Consider the following 14,254-nt stretch of genomic DNA (forward strand, 5'->3'; position numbering starts at 1 on the left):
AAATTTTTTATTAAAATAAGGGTATTTTTAATAATATAATAAAAAAAAATAAAATCAAAACACTTTTTAAAAATTTTTACTGCCATAGATTTAGTCCACAAGCGTAGCTATAAACCCGTAATTTTCATCAATTAAATGCAATTTCATTTTAATATAAAAAAAAGGGATTATAGCAATTTTGGAAAAATTGTACTCCATTCTATAAAGGTTATTAAAGGTGAAGTTGACTTCCCTATACAATTGACTTATGAGTGGACTGTGCAAAATTATTTCGTTTTTATTAAGTCCATATATTCAATTATAAATTTTATAATTCATTTTTATTAAAATTTTTATATAATAATTAAAGAAGCAATTATATCACTTAAGGTATAATAAAATATATTTTGATTGAATTAAATTAGCCTTATAATTTTCTATTTTGCCACTAAAATTATAAGAGAAACCAATCAGGCACTCTCCAATTGATTTTTTCACTTATGCAAAGAGTCCGGTTTATAATTTTTTATAAGAATTTTCATGGATTTGATGAGAATTACTTCTATTGTGTAGCTGAAATCTTATTTTGCCCTATTACCCACTAAATAAAAAAAATTTAATTATGTTAAAAATGTGAGGTAATTTATTTCTGTCACATTTTATTAAAAATTATTTAAACAATAGAAATATAGAGAAAAAAAAAGGGTGCCCTGCCCAAGACGTACGTCGATTATTGCATGAAGGGCCCAACGCCGTATGGAATTTTAATTAATTTTCCACAGTCTAATAAAAGCCGCGAATGGTTCCACTGAGAAGCGGCCGTGATTAGTTCCATGTAAACGGAGGACTGTGGTCCGCAGCTTGCAAATTGCAACTTTGACTGCAAATGCAACAAGTCTTTCAATCACACGGTTTTGTAATCGGGTGATTTTACAACTTAAATTTTTCAATTTCCTTTAAATTATATAATCTAATTTAATTTCTGAATACCTTCAATTAACATAATAATTTTATCAGCAACCCATCAACCTGATATACATGTTCACACACGTGATCTTTCCACTATGCACAATTACCAATCAATGTTTCATTTCAAACTACCAAGACTAGTAAAGTAACAAGTGGCTAATCCAACAAATAAAGTTGTAAACTTTAACCAAAACTACCAAACCAAGAAAGGGATAGTTGCAAAATTGACAAAGACTCAAACGCTCAGTCAGGAGTGTGAAAAGTGGAAATTTTAGTGGGCAATCTGTTTCTCATCTTGGTTGAGATGCCTAGCAAAATCTGGGTCACTGCTCTTCAAATTCAGTGATATGGGTCCTACCACTTTTTCCATGAGCAGAGAATGAAAAAGGAACTTTCTTTTGCCGATGAATGTGCTTTTGAGCGTAGAGAAAAGAAGGAATGCCGAAATTTTAAGCTGAAAAGGCTAAAGATTACACTTTGTAGTTATAAAAATGAAAATCGCCGTCAAAGAAATTTATGAACCGAAATTGCTTGTAGATTATAAAAAGTTGATTACAATATATTGATTTTGTATAATAAGGAAAAGTCATTAGTATACACAATTTGCAAGCTTTGCTTTACCCATTACAAACTATAATTATAGATGACTTGGTCCCCCTATTTAGTTCACAAATCAAGTTTCTATTTTTTTATTGATCATAATCCAATTCATTTGTTATATATCTTATTAATTATTATGTGAATCATCAGCTACAGCCGCCCGCAGCGAACCCGATCTTTCCGGCAGCAACATCGTACACCACTTCAAGTGTCTGTTGCTGGACATTCCCAAAAATGGCCACGTCAGTTGCGTCACTATTTCCGGCGAAGGCCAAGCACACTTGTGATGGTCTGTTCACGTAAAATACTCCAGTCACGTCAATATCCACCTCGGTTCCACCGTTAAAGAAAAACCCAATCTTTGGCACGCTTATTGTCTTATAGTTGGTAAAATCATAGCACGTGTCAAGAATTGATAACGCCGGCGCTGTCGGATACTTAGACATCTGTTGCCGGAAAGTCGACCTTAAAGCAGAATATGCCGCGGGTGGCAACCGAGTGATTACAGTGCCTGAGTCGATGATTGCTCCTGCATTTGAAAAGACTGATTGGGAAATTGATAATTTCCGGCCTCCAACGCTGATTCCAGTGAAGTCAAGACCGTAAAAGGAGGAAGCCCCGGATACTGTGGCTAACGGAGTGTATTTAACCGATTGGGAAGGTGAGCCGCCGAAGGTCAGGAATCCAGTTGAGCTAGAGGAGGATGGAAGACAATAGGAGAAGATCTTATTGTATTTTTCTGCAGTTTGTGAGACTAATGAGAGTTTATCGCGGCCCAGACCAAGTAGCCCGGCAGACCCACCGAAGAGACCTTGGTTGTTTTGGCCACAACCGAAATAGAAATTTTCAAAAACATCGCTTGATGTTAAAGTGAGTCTTTCTTTACCGAAGTATCCAACAGAGAAAGAAGAGTCGCCGTATTGGATGCCATATATACATGCTGAAGAGCAGCTAACCGTATTACCTGTTGCAGAAGCGAGAGAATTGCAGAGGGTGGATCCACAAGAAATATTGGAGTAAGATGTTGAAGAGGAAGGATCGAAAATGGGTTCCTTTTGTTGATAGCAAGATCTGAGACAAGGCTGACATTGGGTCCAGGTAAGGTCGCTCCCAGTATCAAAGATTAACGAAAGGTATTTTGCAGGAGTGCCAAGTCCCACACTGACTATGTAATTGCCGGAGCCGACGGTGCTGCCGTCCTTGGCCGGAAGGGTAGTTGAATCGGTCACCTTCGGATCGTTATTATAATTGGACAATTTAGAATGAATTGAATTGACTCTGGATTGATCTTTCTGGAGGATTTGTTCGTGAGTAGGAATTCTTGATTTTTCTTGATTTAGTTCAAAGCATGGCCCGTGCTTGTGGACTACTTTCAACGATGCCTTGTTCTCTGCTCCTGAAATCCAGATATACATCAGCTTAATTTTATTAGTTCATGTTAGTAATTACCTCTTGCTAATAAAGATTATTCGAAAAGGAGAATACGCATATTGGATTTCAGATGGAAAATAATAACTCAATAGAAAGGTTTATTTTCCATTAAGTGAGTGACAGTGAATCTATCGCTATCCTAAAAGCTATTCATTGCTCGAGATTTGGTTCGATAAAAGCTCAATCGAGCTAGTTCGAATCTAAGTTATCCTAGTTCCAACATGTTCATGAATGTATATGATCATATCGGTTGGTATGTTTCCAGAACTAACTTTCAATAAGATTAAGTAAATTTTATGGTTCAGGCCAATAGTTTTACAAAAAGGTAATATTTCTGTGCTATAAGAAATTAGCTAATATTACCAAAAAAAAAAAAAAAAAAAAAAAAAAAAAAAGGAGAAGTTAGCCAAAGAGATCGTATACACAGTTGCAAAAAGCAGCTGTGACTGCACTGTATAAAACCACCGGTTGGTGGAGGGTTGTCTTATCCAAGTTGGCAATTTGTTCAATTTTCTTGGGGACAAAATAATCACATGATAGAAGTTAATAATTTTTATATAATCAATTGATTAAAAAATAATTCTCTTATTAAAGGAGAAAATGAAAGTTTTAGTACAAAAAAAATAGTGGAATAAATTGCGTGCGTCACAAATTAAATTTGTTTGACGTTATACGGACAACTTAGCATTTTTCATGCTAAAAGTTAAGTTGATAAATAGGAATAAAGACATTAAATTTTTTTTTTTAATAGAATTTTTTACCAATAATTGCAATATACCAAAATTTTATATAATCAAAACCCTTTTTCTTAATAGGAATTATAAATATTTTCCATCATTATAAATTTTTAAATGCCAATTATATTTTTCTTACGTAAACCTACCGCTCAATAATTAATTCTACTTAAATAATGTTTCAGTAGCCATCAAATTAGACTCTTGGATTCACGGACAGACAAACTGCCCTATACATGGAGACAAAGGACAATTTCAAAAAGAAAAAAAAAATTAGAAAAACAAAATTAATATCGTCTAGTTCAGTAATTTTATTTATTTTTATATAAATATATCAATGTTCCTAAAGAAATACCAACAGTGAAGAAGAAGAAGAAGAAGACGAAGGATAGAAATAATTAACCTTTAGAAGTGGAAGGTTTGCAAGAAGCAGATGGGAGAAGAGAGCTGAGTTGAATAGTATGTGTATGCTGTTGATGAAAAAGATTAGTTTTGAGGTTCTCTTCTGAAACTTTTCTTACCCCTTCAGACGCAAAGGCAAAGGCTTTGGGATTGAACGATGCGAAGAGAAGCCATTGACAGAGAAAAAACCTGAGAGAGAGAGAGAGAGAAGAAGTGAGAAAGAGAGTGGCCATAATGGCAAATTGTGTTTTCAGTGCACTTTCACCTTATTCTTAGACTTCATTTATAGAAAAAGTTAATGAACATTCAATGAATTGTCAATTCTTACACGTCACCCACTTTTAACAAACTATCCTCTGTTTCTATGTCATTCTGCTGATATTTTATATATTTGCTAAATAAAATATTTGAATCAGCGAAAGCAAAGTGAATTATATTGCAATCATGCAGCAAACAGTGTTGATGAAATTAATATAATTAGATATGTTAAATTCGTAAGGAACAGCTCTCTTTTCTATAATTGATAAATGAATAATTGATACGTTGTTAGTATAAAATATATACTGAATTAAAATTTATGTAATTACTAAAAAAAAAATATTAATTTTGAGCGATTGATATAAAGTTGGGTCCATGGTCTAGGAAATTGTTGCTAAAATGATTGTCCAAAACTAAATTATGTGTGAAAGCATCAATAACTTGAAAAGGATTGGAAGCAATAATGAAGTAAAGGGTTCTGATTTAATTTATTTTTACAATGATTGGATCTGGATACCCTAATCTTCATGAAGTTTTAATTATTAGTTGATAGAGTTTGCAAGCAATTTCATTTTTTATACTACTTTCTTTTTTTTCTTTATGAGAAATAATAACCCTGTTGAAAATAAAAACAATCAACTAATTGTGCTGGGGAAACAACTTTTTAAATAGTTTTTAATTAGCGTTTCGACTAGTTAAACGCTGTTGTTTACAGTGTTCGGTAATATAGCGTTTCAACTAGATTTTAAATGTTAAGGTAGCGTTTTATGAAAAATTAATCTATATAACGTTTAGCTTTTAAGATTTCATGAAAAACTACTGATACAGATAACAGTTATCAAAACAGTTAATTTTAATAAACAGACCCTTTAGATATTAGCAGTTAAAATCATTAGGTCATAGAGGAAATTGATATTTTAACAATAACATAAATAATTAGTAGTGGAATAAATTAGGTGTTATCTTAAATTAATCTTAAGCTTGATCTTTTGAATCTTCCTTTGTACTTAATGGGTACATTAGGATCGAACTTAATTCATCAAAACACTTCTAGAGCCTAGTGGGAAGTCCATTGTCTCTAATTTATCAATTTTATAAAACTGCCCACTTGCTGATAAAAATTTTCTTTCTGGTTTCTTAAACACATAAAGAAAAAGGAGCACTTCTTTTATAGGAAATCTCAGATTCTCAATTAACAATATAAAAATTACATTTTGATCCTTCAAAATATAAAAAAATTATATTTAACCCACTAAAATATTTAAATAATTTGATTTGACTCTTTCAAAATGATTTTTCTAATTCCGCCTCAAAAACACGAGTGTGAATAAACAAATAAATAAGTCCACGAAAGACCACCCAAAAAGGCAAATATATCAGTACAAGTGAAAGTGCGTTTAAGCAAATCCATATATAATTATTATGAATATAAAAATTGAAAACAAAATATTATAAAGTAAAAAGGTTTATCCAACGGCAGTAATATTTTTCTTTTTTTAATTTTTGGTAATTTTACCTAACAGTACTATTAAAATTAAACAACTTAACCACACAGGTACAAGGTCAAACCCAGTCAACTATAATAGTTACATGTAATAATTTTTAATTAGCAGCCAATTAGCCATTAATTACCCAGTAAAACAATGTACAAGAAGGCAAGCAAATAAGGGCTATCAAGTTTGATCATCATTCGTGTTTGGAATCTTGCTTAGTTGTAGGCCAAACATATAATTTAATGGGAAATAAAAAAATGAAATGGAATCTTGTAGAGGGGGCCCATGAACGGAATCTTAGCTGTGGGCCAGCAAATAGTAATGAGAAAAAACTTGTAGCAGGTAGTGGAAGAAAGCTGGAAACCCATAGACAGAAAGGGATTGATGGGCTAATGGGTAATGGCCCATCAAATTATAATATAATTTTCTTTTCAACATTTCACATTTTAACACCTTTTTTTTTTTTTTTTTTTTTTTTAAATTTCAACACTAGCATACTGTGGCCATTAAAATAAAATAAAAAATAACCATGAATGGATTGAATTTGGAAGGGTTAGGCAAAAATTCCAATCACCTGCAAATTTCTTTATTGTTAATTCTCCATTTTCATACCAACCAGTAATCCAATCATTTCACTCCTTAGCCCTAATTCACCATTATTGCCAACATATGGGTTGGTGCAATTATCTTTATACTTGATTGGGTGTTGGAAAAAGGAGATAGAAGAAAAGGATGTGAAATGGTTGGTTGTTAGAACTTGAATCCACAACATCACACTGCAGTTTAAAAAAATTATTGCATGGTTGATCAATCGATCATGTTATATTATTTCAGACTCAAAGTATAAGTCTTTAAGATTTTTGCATAAAAATTAATAAAGTAATTAAAATACAAGATATTTTGAATATTTTAAAGATATTTTAGTTAAATAGAAAAGTTTTTTTGTGTAAAGAAGCAGACATCACACATTAAGTGAAGATTCCATTTTCAATTTTAGTGCTCCAATGGCAGCAATCTTTGAATCCAAATTCCATGTTCAGATTCATCATTTTGATACCATACAGTAACATGTCTCGAGAAATTCAAAATCTCATAACAAATTTCTCCTCTTATCTTACATTTAAAAAAACGAAAAAATAAAGAAGTGAAAAAAGGGAATGTCATAACTAATCCACCAACCTTTTGTGTATCTGCACAACTTTCGGGCTTCCAAGTTGAATTGAGCTAAGATGAAGGGCGTATGAGTTCTGAGAATATGTAAAAACTAAAACTGCTACTCCTGTCCAAATTCAAAAGAAAGAACCACCTCTGATACATCCAACTACTCTTCAGCTTCAATTTCTTTGGCCTCTTACTCCTCTTCTTCATCACTGGCTTCACCGTCCCTTAACTTCTGCCTCTCCAATTTTTCTTCCTCTTGCAACCGTTTCCACTCATTGACCCATTTGTCCCATTCATCCTTCAACATTCTCCTCTTTTCGCGATCCTGCTCACTCAATTGCAGTGAAAAAATCTTGGTCTTCTGCCTCGTACTTCTTTCTATATTTCTTCAAATTGTTAGCTATGTCTTCCTCCTTTTCAGGACTCAAACATCTTGTGCCTTACATTAGATACATGCTGGAAATAATGCTATGGATTTATTACTTGTAGCCAGATTTCTATCTGTTCCGAGATCCATTGTTCATACAATTCAACTTCTAAATTCATGGAAAAAGTGAATAAAGCATGCATCCAAATCAAATTTTGAATAAAGCATGCAGTTTGTGTTTGTGGTGTGCAGCATGTTTAATTCTAACTTCTCACTCATTCCTTGTCTACGAAATTAATTTAGCATGTTGATTTGTTCCTTTTTTTTTTTTGTTTCGGTGTGAACAAGCACGCATGAAATGACAATTAAACATTAAACATATAAATTACGTTCCACGGTTGAATTCATCTGTCCCATTGAATGTTTGGAAGGTTTGGTTTTCAGTTGAATATAGAAGCTTATGTCTGTAACGAAGTAGACATCACATATCAACCGAAGATTTCATTGTCAATTTTAGCATTTCAAAATCCATGTTCAGATTCATCATTTTGATACCACACAGTAACTTGTCTCGAGAAATTCAAAATCTACAAATCTCACCTCTTATCCAGTCATCCTAACATTTTAAAAAAAGAAAAACCAAAAAAAAAAAAAAAAAAAACAGAAGTGAAAAAAGGGGACGTCACAACTAAATCTACCAACCTGTTGGTGGGCGAAATGACAGGCTAAATCCAGCTTATTGTTAATGTTTGCATAGACTGAATAAAGGCGCAAAGGCTTCCTTCTAAGCTGCGACAAACACAAATTAGACACGTATATGGTTCCACAACGACAACAAACACCATAGTAACAACAAACTTCAAGAAATTAATAAACATTTTAGTAATATTTAATAAAATGTTCCAACTTCCAAGGCACTTTAAATAGTACAAACTCAAAATGCCAAAATAATCTACCAGGCTATTGCCTATTGGAAAAATAAACAAGCTAACCCCTGCTTGAGCTTACAGTTAAACTTGCATAAATTGAATAGAATGAAGGGAGCCACAATAAGTAACAGAAGAACTATAAGAAAGGCGATATACTTATCCGGCAAACAAAATTTAAGAAATTGATACAGATCAACAGAGGAGTCAGATCAGGAAAAGCATCAACCATAAGTTCCTAAAACAAATTCAACCACTGAAACTACAAATATCCAACCCGTAGCCAAGCTTTTTGCGTATCTGCACAACTTCACGCATCCAAGTTGGTTGCATTGAACGTATGAACTCTGGGAATATATAAAAACTAATAGTCCTTACTCCTGTCCAAATTCAAACGAAAGTGTCTCTTCTGACACATCCAACAACTCTTCAACTTCAATTTCTTTGGCCTCGTACTCCTCTTCTTCATCACTGGCTTCACCGTCCCTTAACTTCTGCCTCTCCAATTTTTCTTCCTCTTGCAACCGTTTCCACTCATTGACCCATTTGTCCCATTCATCCTTCAACATTCTCCTCTTTTCACGATCCTGCTCACTCAATTGCAATGAAACATCTTGGTCTTCCGCCTCGTACTTCTTACTATATTTCTTCAAATTGTTAGCTATCTCTTCCTCCTTTTCAGGACTCAAGAAGGACGGAGGCCTTGGGCGCCACAAGAACTGGAAATTATATAAAACAGAAAGTGATGCCAAAGTGGTGATTGCATTAAATAGCACTAAGCCCAAACAAAGGAAAGGAAACAAACGTAAAGAAAATGAGAAAAGTCGATTATACTTCATGATTCAACACGCAAGAAAAATGTCAATCCATTTTTAGCAAGACGACCATATAATATTTGCCTTGATAAAACTGCCACTTTGGTTCCAAAATAATATATTAATGCTGCCAAGATACTTCAAAGTTCAAACTAGCAAACTGTGCATAGTTAGTTACTAACATTATCGCAAGGATTCAGGAATTAAATACCACTTTGTACTGACACTATCTCAGTCACGTAACCTAGAACAGCTCCAATAGATGCATAGCACAAGTGGAAATATCCAAAATACCAGTAACATCTTCAAGCAAATGAAATGCCAACTAATCAAGAATAACAAATGCCATCAAATTCCACATTCAAACATTACAATTAAACTTTCACAAACATGACTGACTTTACCTGGAAGAAATGATCCTTAAGTATCCTATAAAGTAGCTTCCCATTGAAAGACCAGATATTGAACCCATTTTCCATTTCATGGTGAACGGAAGTCACTGAAGTTGCAACATACCTACAAACACGACAACCATCACGACCTCAGTTGAAATACAAGAATGATGGATTAGATAATCAATTTACTACAAAAATATTAAGAAAATTCAAATTTTAAACCGTTAAAAACAATAAATTTTTAAAAGAGAAGAAGTATAACAGTAATGCACTTTCATTTGCTTCAAAACAAACCCATAATCAAGCTCATACACATCCTATATCAGCTCCATTAAGATTACCTTCCAGTAGGATCCCATTCAATATCTGTTGCCATAAAATGTTCAGTTGTTGCCATGGTCTCCAGTTCATCAACATTATAGAACTCTAATTGACCATTAAAACCCTTCAACCCAGCAAGTATAATATAGTGGCCAGCAGGTGACCAGAAAAGAGCATTTGCCTGTTTGCCTTTCAGCGTAGTGAGCTTCGAAACCCGACCAGTATTATGAGCAGTCCTCATCGAGTAAAAACTGACATCAGGCCTTGGGCTATCCCCATGAATAACAGCAAATCTATGACCCTTTGGCTCCCAAGCAAAGGCAATGATCTTGTCATTCTTGTTGTCAAGCTCCAATACCTCAATGGGTATGTCCCGTTCTTTTATTCGGAAAAGCTCAAAGCCTGTGTATGTGGTCCTCTTCGATTTTGTATATCGATCAACTTTAACTGCAAGATAGTCCCCACTGCTTTGCCAATACATTTTGCAATCACTAACACTGAAAAGATTCTTCTGCCTCAGTTCCTCTTTACTGGGAACTTGAACAAGAGACACCTGTAAATTTTATAATTGCAGAAAAAAAGTTAAGAGAGGACTTCAAGAAGCAAACCCTATCTATTTGAAACAGAAGTACTCACCCTAGCAGGTTGGTTACCACCAGCAAGTTCAGGAACAAAAAGTGCCAGAATGGGATCAGTTGGAGACCAACTGAAGTCCAGAACATTTTCAACTTTCAAAGACTTCTTGTCAATGAGGCTAAAGGTCTCAGTTTCATAAATAGAAATCATGTTCTTCCCAATTTTTGCAAAGTACTTGTCATCTTTTCCGCCACCCCACCTGGAAAAAACCCGAGAAATTTTCCATCAGACACAATAGTTGATGCCAAACATGGTCCAATTCAGAATCAAACGGAGGAAGAAAAGGTTTCATAGGGACAATATAGGTTGAACAAAAAATAATAAAAAAGAGGACCTGAAAATGGGCCATGACACCCCTGTAACACCACTTGTTCCTCCAACTGCAAACTCATCAGCACTCCCCTTGAAGTCTCTCATCACTTTTCCAGTTCTTACATCAAAAATATTTATGACAATCCTCTGAACATCAAGAAAAATGTTAATAGCAATGCCAGGATAAAGACTATACCTCAATTCCAAAAACAGCAGAATAGAGAAAACTCACATTTGCATCACGAGGATTGCTTGGTTCATGGCTGCTATAGGTAACCAAATATTTCTCACCCGGAGAAAAGTCAATAAGTTTAACCTGCAGGTCACATCATTAAATCTAAATAATATAAAACACAAATGATGCTGACAAAAGGGAGATAAAACAACAGAAGCCAGACCTGGGGATGAGCGTAACGCATCAACCTATTAAAGGCAGTTGCACCACCCCATACAGCAGCTCCCTGCCTGTGAACTGTAGCCAAATAAGTTCCTAGCGGGGACCATTGTACAAAACTCTCAGTCCAATACTGCAATTGCGAGATGTACGTAATTCATCAAATCGACATTAAGAATAGCAGAGAAAAAGAAATCAGATATTATAGGGTGCTTAATATAATTCATAATGAATGCTATTGAAAAAAAGAATAAAGAAAGAAAAATCAGAGTTTGACCAAAATTCTCATCTCACTTATTGTGCAGCATGATAGGATTTAGTATCAATCTCCACTCATACAGAAAGCAGGAGAAAATCAAAGAGCAGCTTACAAGTTATCCTTTAAGAGAGAACAAACAGATTTATAATATGGTTTCAACTCACAGCACGCTTGTAAACAGGGTCAGGCTTCAACTGCCTTGCATCGTTCCAGAAAACCTCAGTATCTGAGCCAGCACAAATCACAAACTGATCCCGTGCTTTTTCATCAGTAAGCCAGTGTTGAAGATTTTCCTGTAACATAGAAGAGCAGAAGCATAGTAAGTACAACATGAATACATCTTCTCAGGTGGAAATTAATCAAGCAGCTTTCAACTTAGATTGAATAAAGGCTTAATCAGCAAATAAGACATTATTCTAGGAGTTCAAACTGCAGATGCTGAATTCTCTGTACTTCAATTCTTGTTATCAGTACAGATTCCTCTCTTTGAAACAGTGGCACCCATGACAATAATGATATGGCTTTTTCTTAGTTCATCAGTATAAAGTGAAGATGAAAGGAACATCAGAAGAAAATGAACTCTATCAACAAGGTTCATATCCTCTAACAGGTTACTACCAGAGCATGTCCGAGCAAATTCAAGAGCATCACAAAACAGTTTGATTGATTGGCAAATTGATCATTTCATAACATTGAAAACAAGGAGTAAGAACGTAATCGATCAAATAGAATAGTGCAAGAAAGAATTGAACTAATCACCCCAGGAACATATGGCCTGATTTCAGGAGGGGCCCATTCATCCGGAACTCTCATAAATTTATCGAAGTCATCAAACATGTTGACAGCAAAAATATGTGCTCTGTCCAACTTGTACCCATTTGTCTTCTCCTTAGCTAGCTCAGCTTCCTGAAATTATGACCAATATCAATCAGATACATTATTCGATAACCACTATATCATGAATCAACAGTATGCCATGCATTACATTATAAATATGCAAGTTGCTAACCAGTCGCTTCTCCTTCAATATAATTATAAGAATGAACAAAAGATTGACATGTTTGTCACATTAATAAGCGTATGAGGGAATTTATAATAAAATGAGAGAGAGATCACGGGAACAGGGAATAATACCTGAGGAGTGTTATATTCGATAAAGCAGTAACCCAAGGTTTTCTGGGTCTCAGGATCAACAGGCATCCAGAGACCATCTTCCTTGATTACACCAATCTGGCTATAAATTTTACGAATCACACCTTCAAGTTTTTCAAACTTTTCTCGGGGAACAACTGGAAGATTATCAACAACAATAATGTTACCGAAGCCGGTCTCAAAATCCAGCTGTTCTTCCTCGTAAACATCCTCATCATCACTGACCAGGAACGAGGGAGAAGTTAGAATTAAACATGCTGTAAACTACAAATACAAACTGCATGCTTTGTTCACTATTCCACTATCCCATAATGTTAAGTTAATAATATTTCTAATCAATACAAAGTAAAATAGTGTTTACCACAGCTGCCAGAGTATCACAATATCGCAAATTATAGTTTCCACGAGTTTACTGATTTTTTGTATGCAACCAAAAATAGCTTGTAATATGGATTAATTTTGACCTACTCACTCCAATAATAGCTTGTGATAGGGATTAATTTTTACCTTATTATTCCAAAACTTTCGTCACGCGGAAGCTGTATAGAGTTGAGGTCGAGCTGGGAGAGGTCGATCCCGGCCGCGACCGCACGAGCCTCCAGCTCGTGCATCATCATTACCTCCGCCATGAAATCCTTCTTTTCCTTTTAGGATCCGAAGAAGACAGAATAGAGAGAGCTGCGAAGAAGACAGGACACAGAGAGCTGTGAAGAAGACAAGAGAGAGAGCCGTTGGCAGTGTGAATTTGGATTCGCCGTCGAAGGAGATATAGAAAACAGAGAGGCGATTTTAGGGTTTTTGGGTAGATGTTCAGGTATTTAATCTATAATCTCTAACGTGTATATATCAATATCTGTATATATATATACATATATATATATATATATATATATATATATATATATATACCTAAGTATCAAACGGGGGAAGATTAAACGCCCTTAGGATTGTTAATTTTATTGGTTAATTAAATAAATCATTAAGCATAATTTTATTTTATTTTAATTAAAAATTTTCAGTTTTATTGATATTTTATTAGTTGATTTAAATTATATTAAACACAATTAATGATAACTTATTCCTATTTTAATTAGGAGATTTTTAATTTTATTAATATTGTATTAATTTAGTAGCAAAGAAAATTTATTGAATTCATCATCGTAACTGTAACTATTGTAGGTTTAATCACTTGCGATGTAAACTTTTATGTGCCTGTCCTTTCACTTCCAAGGACGGGCGGACTATTGTAGGTTTAATCACTTGCGATGTAAATTTTTATGTGCCTGTCCTTTCACTTCCAAGGACGGGCGGAGATTACGACGACTTGACAATAGATTTTAATTTGAATTCTCGTCTCACAGTATCAAGAAAATATATTTTTTATAATATTATTTATATTTATATAATTTGATTAGACGTGAGCTTTTTAAAAATAAATTTTCAAATATAATATTATATATATATATATATATATATATATATTTTGTACAAACAGTATAAATTGAAGTGACATATTATTTTATATTAATCTCATTTTAAATTTTGTTAATATTATAAAAATTTAAATAATATAAGATAAAAAGTTATTTTTAATATTTAATATTATAAAGTAAAAATGAGTATAAATAAAAAAAAAAAAAGTAAAGGTGG

At 33.8% G+C, this 14,254-nt stretch overlaps 2 protein-coding genes across 2 annotated transcripts; both read right to left on the reverse strand.

Annotated features, from left to right (window-relative positions):
• Positions 1 to 1,461: 1,461 nt before the first annotated feature.
• On the reverse strand, positions 1,462 to 4,385 carry LOC105637520 (aspartyl protease family protein At5g10770). Its single transcript, XM_012220997.3, has 2 exons — positions 4,117 to 4,385; positions 1,462 to 2,944 (listed from the first exon to the last, which is right to left on the reverse strand). Exons 1-2 carry the CDS (start codon positions 4,346 to 4,348, stop codon positions 1,695 to 1,697), a joined length of 1,482 nt encoding a protein of 493 aa, XP_012076387.1. The 5' UTR covers positions 4,349 to 4,385; the 3' UTR covers positions 1,462 to 1,694.
• Positions 4,386 to 8,252: 3,867 nt separating this feature from the next.
• On the reverse strand, positions 8,253 to 13,443 carry LOC105637522 (eukaryotic translation initiation factor 3 subunit B). Its single transcript, XM_012220998.4, has 11 exons — positions 13,112 to 13,443; positions 12,587 to 12,824; positions 12,212 to 12,358; positions 11,617 to 11,745; positions 11,198 to 11,326; positions 11,032 to 11,115; positions 10,822 to 10,946; positions 10,488 to 10,686; positions 9,872 to 10,404; positions 9,540 to 9,651; positions 8,253 to 9,039 (listed from the first exon to the last, which is right to left on the reverse strand). The coding sequence occupies exons 1-11, from the start codon at positions 13,231 to 13,233 to the stop codon at positions 8,695 to 8,697; spliced, it is 2,163 nt and encodes a 720-aa protein (XP_012076388.2). The 5' UTR covers positions 13,234 to 13,443; the 3' UTR covers positions 8,253 to 8,694.
• Positions 13,444 to 14,254: the final 811 nt, after the last annotated feature.

The sequence above is a fragment of the Jatropha curcas genome, chromosome 8, assembly GCF_041381405.1.
Source record: "Jatropha curcas cultivar XTBG-Jc1 chromosome 8, XTBG_Jcur_1.0, whole genome shotgun sequence".
NCBI classification, from domain to species: domain Eukaryota; kingdom Viridiplantae; phylum Streptophyta; class Magnoliopsida; order Malpighiales; family Euphorbiaceae; genus Jatropha; species Jatropha curcas.

Excerpts from the sequence above, each read along its gene's own strand:
- LOC105637520 (XM_012220997.3), bottom strand. The coding sequence starts at position 4,348 with ATGGCCACTCTCTTTCTCACTTCTTCTCTCTCTCTCTCTCTCAGGTTT. Across the intron at positions 2,945-4,116 it reads CAAACCTTCCACTTCTAAAG|GAGCAGAGAACAAGGCATCG; the intron begins GTTAATTATTTC and ends TCTGGATTTCAG.
- LOC105637522 (XM_012220998.4), bottom strand. The coding sequence starts at position 13,233 with ATGGCGGAGGTAATGATGATGCACGAGCTGGAGGCTCGTGCGGTCGCG. Across the intron at positions 11,327-11,616 it reads ACCCTGTTTACAAGCGTGCT|TATTGGACTGAGAGTTTTGT; the intron begins GTGAGTTGAAAC and ends TCGCAATTGCAG. Across the intron at positions 10,405-10,487 it reads GTGGTAACCAACCTGCTAGG|GTGTCTCTTGTTCAAGTTCC; the intron begins GTGAGTACTTCT and ends TAAAATTTACAG.